Source organism: Chrysochloris asiatica, unplaced genomic scaffold, assembly GCF_000296735.1.
Source record: "Chrysochloris asiatica unplaced genomic scaffold, ChrAsi1.0 scaffold00257, whole genome shotgun sequence".
Classification (NCBI taxonomy): domain Eukaryota; kingdom Metazoa; phylum Chordata; class Mammalia; order Afrosoricida; family Chrysochloridae; genus Chrysochloris; species Chrysochloris asiatica.
In genome coordinates this window covers 276226-289792 of record NW_006408775.1, presented here as the reverse complement: position 1 = coordinate 289792, position 13567 = coordinate 276226, and the positions used below count along the sequence as shown (strand labels likewise).

Below are 13567 nucleotides of genomic sequence, written 5' to 3'. Positions count from 1 at the left end.
TTTGGTGCTATTGGTTACTTGGGTAGGTGTGTCAGAAGCTTCCTTGAGACTTGTCCTAAGCACATCACCCTATAATGTATCTGTGGCCCATACAATGAGATCAAACGCTTTTTATCTATATTGATTTATAAGGTAAAAAAAATTAAAAGGCACACACACACACACACACACACCCGCCCGCATTCTTTTAAAATTTGCATTTCTGGAGGAAGGCTGGACACCTTCCTGCCTCGCATTTGCATATCCGTTTCTGTAACTCTCTGGCCATTTTCTTTGATCTTTTCTTTTTTGGAGAGTTGTTTTCCTACTGATCCTTATTTTATATCTTTTCCAATAAGGGTCCCAAGCTTGTCCCCTCCACCTCCCCAGTTTGTAGCTTGGTTTTTACTTGGCTTGTGGTTCCGTTCTGTCGTTTTCAGTTCCACATGGTTGAATCTCTCCTCTTGCCTCTGTCTCTTAGGGATGTGGTGCAATACTTAGAAAAGGCCTTCCTTTGTCAAGACTGAAAAAGTTTCCTCAAGTTCGATTCTGTGACTTTTATCTTTTCTTTTTTTGCTTACGTGTTTAAGTTATTTGCTATCTTCCCCGAGGTCTCGGCGTTAGTCCCACTCACTAACATGAAAGACCACCTCTCCCAGCACTACATTTCCATAGGTACAAGGGTCTCTTTCCTCTTCCCATGAGTATGTGTGGTTTTGTGGCTGAAGCACACGCGTGCCGGGCAGAACTCCACCGTCCTCATGTTGGGGGGCTCAGCCCTGTGAACCCACACGCACACCTGCCCCTGGACTGGCAGCGCCCCCCGTGACAGAACTTCTGTCACATCTCTAGCGCGTTCTAATGCACACCGCCGCACCTCCTCCATCCCCGTCCCCCGCGTGCACAGCGTGACCCTACTTTCTATCCTGCCCCGCTCCCCGCACCGCGCCGAGTCCCCCTCCATCTTCGTCCCCGCTCTGACCCATTTCCCCGCGCGTTCTCCTCTCGTTCCACCCGCCCCTACGTCGTCTCCACGCTCCCTCACTGCCCCTCGCGCTCTCACTCCCTCCTCCGCTCCGTTCCCCCCGCACGCCCTAACCCCACCCTACCCCCAGGCCCCCCTCCAACCGGGTTCCCGGCAGGGCGGGGCCACGCAGGCGGAAGTGCCCGGGGCGCCCGCGGCGGGACCGGCCGGGACGATGGGAGCCGGAGGCAGAGGCTGCGGCGGTGGCGGTGGCCGCAGTGGCAGCGGCGGCTGCCCAGGCAGCGGCGGGGGCGGGCAGCCGGGGACGCGGTCCGGGTAGCGCCGGCCGAGCGCGGAGACATGGGCCGGGCTGCCACCGGGGCCAGGGGCGCGGCGGCGGCGGCGGCAGGGTTTCTCCTGCTGTTGCTGCTGCTGCTCGCGCGGCCCCCGCCCGTCGCCGCCGGCGACCGCAGGAAGAACGGTGAGCAAGTGCGCGCCAGGGTCCGGCGGGGGGCGCCATCCCGGGGGTGCGGGCGGGGAGGGGCCGGGATTGTGACTCACCTGGGGGCACCTGTGCGCTCATGGGTGTCGTGCAGGGCCGAGAGCTCCCTACCCCGCCTGGGACGCCCTGCATCCGAGCGGCTGGAATGGAAAGGACTGCCGCGCGCCCCCTGAGCCCCCAGGGCTGCCTGATGGACCACTCCAAACGTGCCCTCCCTGTCCTTTGCTCAGGGTCGCGTGCCCCACACCGAGGCGGAGGAGTTCAGAGGACTCAGCACAGGCCCGCTGGGAAAGGAGGGGGGGGGGGACCATGGACCATGGGAAGAGCGGAGCTGGGAGAAAGTTGCTTAGTTAGACCCTGGAGCAGGGCTTGAGGGTGGGGACTATGGAGTTCTCACTTTCACTGGATGTTGGGCTGGACTCTGAATGGCCGAATAGCCCGGTGGGTCTGGGGTAAAGCTTCCCAACCAATCTGGTGGTTGGAAACTTGCTGAGCCTTTGGTATTTCTGTTCCTGAGGGTACCCAGCCCTCGCTGAGGCCCAAGGAGGGGGCTGCCATGCCCTCAAGTTCTTCTTGGAGCAGGACCGCCCCTGGGTACCTCCCCCAGATCCTTGCCTTGGAGGGCCCAGATGCCCACTGGGCAGGGCCACTCCCAGAGGACAAGCTGGCTGGTGACTCCACTTCCCTTCCCTTCCCATCTCCCGCCCCTCCCCCTTGGTGCCTCTGAAATCTTGCTCCTGGAGCTCCTATTTCTTCTGAAACTCTCTTCTAGTTCTGAGCTTGGCACAGCTTGAAATGCAAGGTTGTCCCTGAGGACTGAGCTCCTGATTAAATTGCTGTGATGGATACTGGCACCCCTCTCTTCTCCTTTTTCCATATGCCAGTTGAGAGGCTGGTGAGGGGTCACTGGTGGGGAGGGGTCTGCCCAGGGGCTTTAGTTCCTGTCCTGGTGTGAGGCATTCCTCACTTGGCATCCCTGGAAGGCTCAGGATTGTTTCCTTGCCCCCTTCTCAGCCCTCTGCCTCTGTCCTCTGAGGTGGTGGGGCAGGTGGTCCCCCTCAGCTTCCCTGAAGTCATAACTGTGACGTGTACTTCTGCTAAGCACCTGTCTTACTCACTCAGATAACTTATGTGGGTGTCTCTGCTGGTGCTGGGGAGTCAGTGGGGCACGTGTTGGGCACTGGGAAAGAGAGCCCCTCTTATCTCTGGTGCACCTGCCAGTACTCCCAGGTGTCTTGAAGGCCGGAGCTCACCCAGCTGAAGGGGCCTGAGACATTTTCCTGCAGCTCCTCGTGCCTTCACTTGGTGGACAGATGGCAGCCAAGTTTCAGTCAAGATCCCTCCAGGGTGTCAGATGGGGGAGGAGTCTACCCCCCAGCCCCAGCACTTTAGGTTCTAACTTTACCTTATGGCCTTTGGGGAGCTTTAGTGACCTCAGGAGCCCAGGTGCCCAGCCTGATGTACCCACCAGGACCAGTCCCCATAAGGAATCCCTCTAGCCGGTGCTGATTATGGTCTTTTCTCCCTTGTTCCATGGGGCATGCAGTGGGGGGTTCGTCATGAGGCTGGCATGAGAACTGGCTATCACCTAGCTCCCTCACCTGATGCCCTGGAAGGGCCTGGGCCTGCTGTTCCCCCGTGGGGTAAAGGGAGGCTTCCTGGCAGCACTGTGGTTGGGGACCACCCACAATGACCTAACTGCTATTTCCACCTTGCTTCTTCACATTTCTTTCCTACACATACATCAGTATCCATTAACCTCAAAGGGAACAGCACCAGAGGGCGGTGCTGTCCACCTTAGGTGGCCCAGAGTGAGAGAGGACAGTCCAAGGTCACTCCACATGAGGCATGGAGCCAGAGCCTAGGCCTAGCTGGCCAATCTCCAAGCACAGAGAGTACCCAGGAAGTACCTATGCCGGGGGTCTTTGTGCCCAATATTCAGGGCAGACAAGAGGAGGGGCAGGGTTCACCATGGTCACCCTACATCCTTTAGTGTGGACACACAGGGTCGGGGCAGAGCTCTGGTGCGCAGCCATGTGGGGCTTTCCTGCTTCTAAGGGGCAGGGGTTGTGGGGTTGAGGGTGGTTGTTCCCTAGAAGCAGAGACGTGGGTGTGAGATGAGGAAAGAGGGAAGTGAGTATCTGGGGACAGCTGAGAGCAGCATCTAAGCCCGAGACCGGGAGGAGATGGTACAGGCTGTGTAGACTTTGAGCAGGGACAGGATGCCTGAAGGGACTGAGCCAGGGCCAAGTGGCAATCAAGGGGTTAACTCAGTGCGTGTCCCCACAGACATGTGGCTTGTGTCCGAGCTCTTCTCGCAAACCCCGCAGCGACTGTCCTTCTACAGCTGGTACGGCAGCATCAGGCTCTTCCGCTTCCAAGTCCCCCCGGACACCGTTTTATTGCAATGGCTGCTGCAAGCATCTCGGGGCAGTGGACCCTCGTGCACAGACATGGAGATCACCGTGTGTGTGCCCACCTGCCCTGCACGCATCCTGACAGCCACCCCACAGCCCAAGTTTGCCAGCTGAACCCTGACACCTCCCTCTCCCACCCCAGGCACTTCCGCTACGGTGCCCCTCCGGTCATCAACCCCCTGGACACCAGCTTCCCGGACAACACCTTCCTGCCACCTTCCTTCCACATGAAGATGCTGCTGAGCGGGGTGCTACGGAACAATGCCTCTGTCAACGTCTCACACCCGGCACCCGGGGACTGGTTCGTGGCTGCCCACCTGCCCCCTTCAGCCCAGAAGATCCAGGTGAAGGTGAGGGGCCATCTCCCCTGGTGCATGCGGGTGGGCCCTATTCAGTTCTGGCCACCAACTGGGTGTCTGGCCCTGCAGCCCCCCAGCCTGACTCTCTGTTCAGGGCTTCCTCCCCTCCTGTGCGTACGTTTTCCAGCCGGACATGCTGGTCCTACGGGCAGTGGAGGTCTCTGTGCTGGAGCCTGACGTGCCTCTGCCACAGACCCTCTTTCTCTCACGCCCCAGCTACCTCAAGTGAGTTGGGGCCCAGGGAGGCAGGTGTGGGACGTTTGATCCCGCAGAGATGGGGAGTAGAGGGTCACTGCTGTCCCCACTCTGCAGGGGGGACGTGGGGACCATGTCAGCCTGCCTGCTCCTGCTCCGCCGCCTGCCTCCCCCTTTGTGTCCTTTAGGGTCTTCATCCCGGAGTACACTCAAGAGGTGTTGCTGGAACTACGGGACTGTATGTCCAATGGGAGTCACGCCTGCCCCGTGCGCCTGGCTGTGGGCTCCGTCACCCTGCCCAGCAACTTCCAGAGGGTGCTTAGCTGCTCCAGCCACCCCCAGCCTTGCCGTCTTCGGCTGCGCTCCCTACCCTGGGACCGGTGGCTGCAGGTGACAGTCGAGAGCCTAGTGGGGCCTCATGTCCTAGTGGCCTTCAGTGCAGTGGCTACCCTCACAGGTGAGTGCATAGCTGACGGGCGGACGGGCGGGCAGACCTGGACATCTCTGCCCTGTCTGCATCCTGACTGACCTTGTCCTTCGGTAGCCTGCAGACCATGGACTGTGAGTGTCCAGTACCTCCTGCAGGACAGCTCCAACCAGAGCCGCAACACTACTGATGTCCCCCAGAACCCTGTCCTCGGTGGTGGGCCGGTCAGTTCTGCGTGCCTCATGAACTATCCTATGCTGCGAGAGGACATGGACGTGTTGGCACTGCGCTTCCGGCCCCTGGACAGGCTCCTGGTGCTTGTGAACCCTGACATGCCTTCCGTGCTGCGTCTGCATCTCAACACAGGCATAGACAGTGGAGGCTCCCTCACCATCTCCCTGCGCACCAACGAGGTACCCAGGGCTGCTCGGGGTGGGGGCTCTGGCCTGAGCAGTGCCTCCTTTGGCCTTTGTGGGCTAACTTTGGCCATGGAAGCAGAGTTTAAGCAGCCAGGTGACACCGGCCAGGTGCTAGGCTAGGGCCAGAGGCTACGCCTGAGGAAATGGGGCTGCCGGGTAGGAAGAGGCCAGTCAAGGGTTTCAGTTGGACATCAGTGGCCCCTACTGGACAATGGTGCTGGCTCTGGGCCACACTGGGGCCTGGGCTGACCCTGACTATCTAACTCCCTCTAGACCATGGTCAAGAACGGTACCCAGCTGATGGCCTGTGTGAACGCCGCCTCCCCCTTCCTCAGCTTTAACACTTCCCACAACTGTACCACAGGTATGTGGGCAGGTGGGCAGCAGGAGGTGCCAGGCTGGCCACTCCGCCATCTCTGACCATGCCTTCCTACCCCAGCCTTCTTTCAGGGCCACCTGCTTACCCTGAATGCCACCTCCCAGCGGGCCAACCTGATCGTCCCCTTCCCAGAGACGGACAACTGGTACCTCTCTCTGCAGCTTGTGTGTCCCGACAACCCTGAGTGAGTGAACCTGAGGCCTGGGGGGGCACTACTAGGTAACTGGGGTTGGCCAGCAGTGAGGAGTGGCCAGGCTCCTGCCCTCAGGTCACTCCAGTAGCAGCCCTGGGCCGAGCGGTGGGTGGGGGCGTGTTTCTGTGTCCCAGGGGCCACCTGCCTTCCTGTGCAGAGAGTGTGAGCAGACCAAAGTGCGTGTGGAGACCGCCCTGTACCTGGAGCCCTGCATGGACGACTGTGGGCCGTATGGTCAGTGCCTCTTGCTCCGCAGACATGGCTACCTGTATGCAGGCTGCAGCTGCAAGGCTGGTGAGGTGCCCCAGCCCCTCCCCACCCTACTCCTGCTCCCAGCTGGTGCTCTGTGCCGGGACCTGGGGGGACCAAGGCTCAGCACTTCCCTGTCCGCAGGCTGGCGTGGCTGGAGCTGTACAGACAACACCACGGCCCAGACGCTGACTCAGCAGACGGTAGCTGCGCTGTTGCTCACCCTCAGCAACTTGATGTTCCTGGCCCCCATCGTCGTCTCTGTCCAGCGCACCTTCCTGGTGGAGGCGTCTGTTTACGCCTACACCATGTTCTTCTCCACGGTGGGCCCTCCAGAGACCCCCGGTGGGCGGGCGGGTGGGCAGGCGGGCAGTGGGACCAGACCCTCATTGTCCCCTCCATGCCACCCACAGTTCTATCACGCCTGTGACCAGCCTGGAGAAGCTGTGTTGTGCATCCTCAACTATGACACGCTGCAGTACTGTGACTTCCTGGGCTCTGTGGTGTCCATCTGGGTCACCATCCTATGCATGGCACGACTGAAGCCGGTCCTGAAATACGTGAGTGTCCCTCCTGACACCTAGGGTCTGGGGAGCAGAGGCAGATGGAAGAAGGTGAGGGGAGTGTCCTTGTGCCCTTGGAAAGCCGGGTTCTTCCTGTCTTCAGCGGAGCAGAGCCAGCTGTCCAGAGGACTCTGGGAAAGGAGATGTAGGCAAGGCTACCCAAGCACCTCAGGCTATCATCTCTCGTGGGCCCAGGAACTCTGCCACTGGTCCCACTCCTGGTCCCTGATGCTGGAGTCTGTTTCAGCCAGTCTGACTATTGATGCCTGTCTGCCCTTGTGACCAGAAGCTGCTATTGGCTCTAAGAATCAGGACCTGCTAACCAGGGGCTATGCTGAGGGAGGCCCCCTCAGGAAGCCCCTGTGCAGGGAGGGGTGGGAGGCTCGGAAACATCCCTCGGTACACCAGCTGAGTATTGATGGCTCCGAACTTGCAGAAAGGAAAGAGTTACTGGCCACAGTCAGAATTCAGAGTGTCTCTTTCCCTGGGTGCCTTATCAACTCTTTACATGTCTCAGGTGATTAGCTTAAGACACACCCTACACTGACATGCTTCATTCTCAGAAAAAAGATAGTCCTGTTCGTAAATGGACTTTAACCAGTAAGCACAGGGCTTTATGATTTACAACACGTAGTGGTTACGAATCGGGCTGTGAACCTTAAGGTCAGCGGTTCGAAACTACCAACCGCTCCGTGGGAGAAAGATGAGGCTTTCTACTCCCGTAAAGATTTACACCCTCGGAAACCCTGTACAGGGTCGCTATGGGTCGGAACCGACTCGATGGCACTTAACAACAACATGTCTGAGGTACAGAATTCAATCCATAACATTTCACCCTTTGATCCCCTAAATTCATGTCCTTCCCATGTGCAAAACACCCTATCATGTGTCATCTCAAAAGTCTTACATCAACTCTAAATCCCAAATTTCACGGAGACAAGAACCTGGGTATTTCCATCCGGGGCAAAATTCCTTTCCATTGTTCGACCCGTGGAATCCAGAAATCAAGTGACCTGTGCTCTCTAAGTATAGCTGCTCCTCGGAAACCCTATACAGGGTCTCTCTGAGTCAGAACCAACTCAAAGGCACTTCACAACCACAACCAGTGCAATGGTGGAACAGGCACAGGGTAGACATTTCCATTACAAATGGTAGAAACTGGACAGAAAGAAGGGTCCACAGGCAGCAAGCAAATCTAAGTCCAGTAGACCAAATTCCATTCTGTCTCTGGAACCATCTGGGCAGTGGCCCTGTGCTCCAGACTCTGGGTCTTAGCCGTGACGTCTAGATTTTGGGCAGAGGCTCCTTGGCCATGGACACCAACTCAGCCCTCCAGGCCTCCTGAGAGGACAACTCTGTTCCCTCAGCTTTGGGTAACCCCATTTTCCTAGTCCATCTGAGTGGCAAGCCCAGCCCTCAATCCCTTGGAGATGGCAGTCCCATCCCCTCTGCTTTGGATGCAGGCCTCATCCTCTTGGCCTAATTGAATGGTAGCCCTGCCTTCTGGAATGAGTATGTGGGAATCCAATGCTTTGGAAGCTGGCAGGCACTCTCTCCTACCTTGTTTAATCCTTTGAAATGGAAGCAGTACTGTTGGTCTTTGAACTGTTTCTGGGACTGCTGCCAGTTCTTAGACAACAGCAGATGTTTGCAACGAAATCACTCCATTGGCCTGTTCCTGGCTGTAGAATTCCAGGAGGCAGACAGCTTTCTCTCATCTTTCTGTCCCCTTCAGAGAAAACGGAGGGGTGTTTTACTCATGTGGTTGGACGGGTCCATCAGTCACAAACACAAAAGGTTGAGTCACAGTGTCCTTAGTGGCACTTCTGGGACACATGTCCTGAGTTTGTAGAGCAGAATTTTCCAAATTTTTTATATTTGGGTCTCATTTTCAACAGTTCTATTTTTAAGACTATCTCTTTTAAATTTTACTACAAGGGTCAAGAAGAAAAATCATGCAGCCCCCTTTAAGCTCTTGCTTAGAAATTTCCTCAACCAAATATCCAAGTTCATCACTTACATTCCAGCTTCTACCATATTCGAACATAATTTAGAGAGCCCTTTGTTACTTCATAAAAAGTTATCACCCTTCTTCTATTGTTCAGTCACATGTCCATCATTTCCTTTCAAAGTTTCACCAAAAGTACACAGTAATGTTCACATCTCAACATTTCTAGCAACGGTCTGTGCGTGAGGATAGACACTTTGATCGTAGCTCTTAATTATCAACAGAATCCTCCACAATGCCTACAATTCTGCCAACAATCTTCAAGGTAACCAAGGCCCTCACTAGGAAGTACATCAAAATTCCTCTGGATTCTACCCACTATCCAATCACAAAACCACTTTCAGATTTTAGGGATCTGCTGAAAGCTGCATCCCACTCTCTGGTACCACATTCTGACTTAGTTCCTCTGGCGTTCCCTGCAGACCTTCATGTACATAGACCTGCTCTTACTTTGTTCTGTTTTCTGTGCCTCATCTATTCCTTTCTATAGCTCAAATGTGATTGGTTTGAACATGCCCCACACCAGTCTGTTTGTGGACTGCATCAACATGTATAGGGGTTTAGGGCTTACATAGTTTGGTGCACAGTTCAGTTCACAAGAGGAGCAGCTAGGGAAGACAGGACTCCCTGTGTGGAACCCTTGGAAACCCAGGGTTGCATAGCCCAGGTGAAGGAGCACCACCTTCTAGTTCTCATCAAGGCTCCCTGTCTGCCTAGGAAGTCTTGTGCCTTGGACACGCCTGACCCCAGTCCACATGTGAACAGGTGGACTGGGGCACTGGAGCCCAGCAGTGTGGAAACCAAGGAACAAGATGAACCAGCAGCGCTGGAATGGGGACAGTGGTGGTAGCCAGTGGGGCCTAGTGTGTCTGGACTCCCTGTGACCGCCACCATTTCTGTCCATAGGTCCTGTTTCTCCTAGGTACGCTGGTCATCGCCATGTCCCTGCAACTGGACCGCAGGGGTGCCTGGAACATGATGGGGCCCTGCCTCTTCGCTCTTGTGGTCATGGTCTCCATGTGGGTAAGAATCCAGGGCACATGGGTGCTCCTGAAACACCCTCCCAGCACTGGGGAGAGCCTCATTCCAGGAGAAGAGTGTGGCCCCTTGTGGCCACCAAGTCCTCCACCCCCACTGAGCACTGGCTACGAACATACATTAGAAGGCCAGGACACTTTGCCTTTGTGCCCTGGGGCCCCCTTCCAGCACCCCCTCATGATTCCCATGCCCTCTGACAGACCCTGTGACCACTGGGCCCCCCACCCCCCACCCCCAGCTCCACTCACCTGTTTGTTCCAGGTGTACCGCTGCGGGCGGCGTCGCCACTGCTACCCGACTTCCTGGCAGCGCTGGGCCTTCTACTTGCTGCCCGGCATTTCCATGGCCACCATGGCTGTGGCCATCTATACCTTCATGATGACCAGCGACAACTATTACTACACCCACAGTCTCTGGCACATGTTGGTGGCTGGCAGTGCGGCTTTCCTGCTACCGCCCGCCGAAGAGCACACTGAGCCCTGGGCCTGTGCTCAGAGACTCCCCTGCCATTATCAGATATGCAGAAACGACCGTGAGGAGCTATATGCTGTGACGTGATGGCTGGTGGGTGGCTGGGCAGGACAGGACAGGGACGTCAGGTCCAGGCTGAATTCTGAACAAATAAAAGTACCCTGAGAAGACTTTCGGCTCGGTCCTCAGGAGATAGGACCACCACCCTCCCAGTGTGATGGGCTTTTCAGTATCCCTGTCCATCTGACAGGTCAGTGGTCTCCTGCGACGAGCCAGCAGGGACCAGATGCAGGCTGCCTGGGGTTGGACGGAGGATACATGAAGAAAGCATTTCCATTGCCCCGTCCTCACGAGGCTGTGCTGTGGTCATGGGGAAGGGAAGCTCGAGCCCCCCTCCCATGTGGGGAGCAGACCACCCCTGAATGCCAGCAGCCTAAGTAGGTCCCTGCTCTGCCAAAGCTGATAGTTGCTGGGGACACAGGGCTGGTGACCCTCCCATGTGACCCCATGCGGACAGGTGAGCTGCCCTCTGCTCTGGGTCACATTTGGAAAGGGGATCCAAGCCTACTTTTGCCACTCTTCCCTGGGAAGCTGGTGGTGGTGGGTACTCCCCAAGGCCAGAGTGGAAGGGACCCCCGGTTGCTGAGCCTGGTCGTGGGTGGGACTGAGCTGCTCTGGCTTTGTGTCACTGAACCCCCTTCACCCCAGCCACTGCACACTTGGCCACCAAAGCATTCTCCAGACTTCTAAAGGGGAACAGTGTATTTTGGTGTATAGAATTGGTGTATATAGGGGACATAATTTTTTCTGAGTTAAGACATTTCTATGTAGCTCTTATTTTGCTATGAGTGATGAATTTAATATAATCTACAAAGATTTCTCAAGCCAAACGAGGTCTGACGTTCTTATTTGCGTACCATCTCTGGGGACGGGAGGGGAGTAAGCCAGGCTCCGTCTGAGGCCATTGGGAGTCCGGTCCGGTTCGCACCATCCGTAAGCTCCGGGGGGCCACACTTTGCCAACCAAGCCTGAGCAGCTGCTATCTCCACAGGGCGTGGTCTACGGTCCCTAAAGAGGAGGAGGATAGGCAGATGGATAGGCTCTGCAGCCAATCAGCGGTGTGTGTGGGCGGGGGCGGGCGAGCTGCCCCGTGGCTTCCGGTTCCGTAGGACGCAGGTGTGCGAGTTGCGAACGCGGTTTGGGCTGCGAGTTGTGGGCTAGGGCCGGGCAGGGGTGTTGGAGTCCAGGCTGAAGACTAGAGCCGTGGTCAGGGGTAAGATTGAGGCGAGGACGAGCCCAGCCGGGCTGCAGGTGACGGCGGCCTTCCGTCTCCCAGCCCCACCGCCATGCCCCTGCACAAGTTCCCCGTCTACCTCTGGAACCAGCTTCGGCTGAAGGAGGGCATCTACGCGCGCCTGCCCCAGTACTACCTCCGCTCCCTGGAGGAAGCGCCTGCGCCCACTCCCGTCCACTACAGGCCCCACGAGGCCAAGTTCAAAGTCAACCCCAAGAATGGGCAGCGGGAGCGCGTGGAGGACGTGCCCATTCCCCTGTACCATCCCCCCGAGTCCCAGCTGGGGCTGTGGGGTGGTGAGGGCTGGATCCTGGGACACAGATACGTCGGTCGCAAGGTGGGTGAGCTGGGCTGGGCGCAGGCGGACTTCAGTTGCCTTCATTTGCTCCAGGGCCCCAGCGGTGCCTTAGAGCCAGGGGAACACCGGTCTGCCCTGGTCAGATCTGGCTGGTGGCACCTGAGACCGGGCCTGGGGCAGCCCTGAACCGCCCGGGTTGGCTGAGCCACCTTTCTACACTTAGCTGAGAGCCACCATCCTGCCCCTGGAGGCTTCCTGGCTGGTGTTGCTCTTTGCCTCTTGGGCCCCCCCACCCCCGGCTTGGAGAGTCAGGAGAGTGAAGGCTGTGTGTCTCGTGTCAGAAGTAACTCAGGAGCTACTGGGGTGGTGGGCAGAGTGCGGGAAGCAGACTGTCAGTTCCTGGTGGGGTTGGGCTGCACCAGGCTGGGGGCTAGGCAATGGGGAGAGACAACCACACTCAGAGGTCTCCTCCCTGCGTGCCCGCAGCGCTCGAAGAGAGTGAAGAAGGTCTGGAAGCCACAGTTGTTCCAGCGGGAGCTGTACAGTGAAATCCTGGACAAGAAGTTCTCGGTGACGGTGACCATGAGGACACTAGACCTCATCGACGAGAACTATGGGTTCGACTTCTACATCCTCAAGGTAGGCTGGGGGTGGGGTGGGGAGTGGAGCCCCGAGGCTGGGGAGGCCCTGCAGCAGGCTCACAGGGACATGCTGGGGCCATGAGAGGAGTTGTTGTTGTTGTGTGTCCTAGCGACCCTGTACGGGGTTTCTGAGGCTGTAAATCTTTACGGCAGCAGAAAGCCTCATCTTTCTCCTGTGGAACCGCTGGTAGCTTCAAACTACTGACCTTGTGGTTCGCAGCCTGATTTGTAACCATTATGATACCAGAGCTCCTTATGGAGGGGAGTTAGAAGGTCACTATAAGGGCCTGCGTTGGGGAAGTGAGACAGGGTGGTGCGGGGGCCCTGCAGTTGGACCTGGCCCCACATCCAGCCTCCCTCAGACCCCAAAGGAGGACCTGTGCTCTAAGTTCGGGATGGACCTAAAGCGTGGGATGCTGTTGCGCCTCGCCCGGCAGGACCCGCAGCTACACCCAGATGATCCTGCGCGGAGGGCAGCCATCTACCACAGGTACAAGGTGAGGCTTCCTCCCAGTTCCCTGGCCCCTTGCCGCCCTGTCCGCCTCAGGCCCATGAGCAGTCCCTCACTGCCCCCTCCCCTCCTTGCTGTCCAGGAGTTCGTCATCCCTGAGGCCGAGGCCGAGTGGGTCGGCTTGACACTGGACGAGGCTGTGGAGAAGCAGAGACTCCTCGAGGAGAAGGTATGTGGCTCCTGAGCAGAGAAGAGCTGGGTTTTGCTGCTGCCAGGGCTTCCTTACGTCTCCCACCCTAGCGGACCCACCCTCACACCGCCCTCTCCCCTCTATAGGACCCTGTTCCTCTGTTCAAAGTCTACGTGGCCGAGTTGGTAGAGCAGTTTCAGCAGCAGACACTGTCTGAACCCGCTGTGCTGCAGAGACCATCTGCAGGGGAGTGACGTGAGGATGGAGAGCCGGGGGCAGGGCCTCCATGGGCAGCACGAGCCTCCTCATTGACCCTGTTTGGTGTTGGAGGTCCTGCCATGGATCTGACACCCTGGGAGCCTTCTGACGCCTGTGGGGCAGGAGCAATAAAGTCTGAGCCAGGGCCTGTGTTTGAGTCCTTCTTTGCGAGGCCAAGAGGCAAGGCAGAGATGAAGTCCTTCCCTCCACAGTGGACCTGCCCTTTAGGGAAAGCCCAGTCCATCCCAGACCCTGATGTAGGACTAAAGTGT

The 13567-nt window shown here is 57.5% G+C and overlaps 2 protein-coding genes across 2 annotated transcripts; both read left to right on the top strand.

Moving 5' to 3' along the window:
• Nucleotides 1-1303: 1303 nt before the first annotated feature.
• Nucleotides 1304-10250, top strand: TMEM8A (transmembrane protein 8A). The gene is made up of 13 exons (XM_006873832.1): nucleotides 1304-1424; nucleotides 3735-3912; nucleotides 4005-4212; nucleotides 4316-4446; nucleotides 4605-4873; nucleotides 4961-5256; nucleotides 5536-5626; nucleotides 5702-5825; nucleotides 5992-6128; nucleotides 6228-6406; nucleotides 6497-6643; nucleotides 9561-9677; nucleotides 9954-10250. Exons 1-13 carry the CDS (start codon nucleotides 1304-1306, stop codon nucleotides 10248-10250), a joined length of 2295 nt encoding a protein of 764 aa, XP_006873894.1.
• Nucleotides 10251-11509: 1259 nt separating this feature from the next.
• On the top strand, nucleotides 11510-13291 carry MRPL28 (mitochondrial ribosomal protein L28). The gene is made up of 5 exons (XM_006873831.1): nucleotides 11510-11794; nucleotides 12242-12394; nucleotides 12759-12893; nucleotides 12990-13076; nucleotides 13184-13291. The coding sequence occupies exons 1-5, from the start codon at nucleotides 11510-11512 to the stop codon at nucleotides 13289-13291; spliced, it is 768 nt and encodes a 255-aa protein (XP_006873893.1).
• The last annotated feature ends 276 nt before the right edge of the window (nucleotides 13292-13567 follow it).

Coding starts and splice junctions, on each gene's coding strand:
- TMEM8A (XM_006873832.1), top strand. CDS start 1,304: ATGGGCCGGGCTGCCACCGGGGCCAGGGGCGCGGCGGCGGCGGCGGCA. Junction 1,425..3,734: donor CGGCGACCGCAGGAAGAACG/GTGAGCAAGTGC, acceptor GTGTCCCCACAG/ACATGTGGCTTGTGTCCGAG. Junction 6,129..6,227: donor AGGCTGCAGCTGCAAGGCTG/GTGAGGTGCCCC, acceptor CCCTGTCCGCAG/GCTGGCGTGGCTGGAGCTGT.
- MRPL28 (XM_006873831.1), top strand. CDS start 11,510: ATGCCCCTGCACAAGTTCCCCGTCTACCTCTGGAACCAGCTTCGGCTG. Junction 11,795..12,241: donor ACAGATACGTCGGTCGCAAG/GTGGGTGAGCTG, acceptor GCGTGCCCGCAG/CGCTCGAAGAGAGTGAAGAA. Junction 12,894..12,989: donor CCATCTACCACAGGTACAAG/GTGAGGCTTCCT, acceptor CTTGCTGTCCAG/GAGTTCGTCATCCCTGAGGC.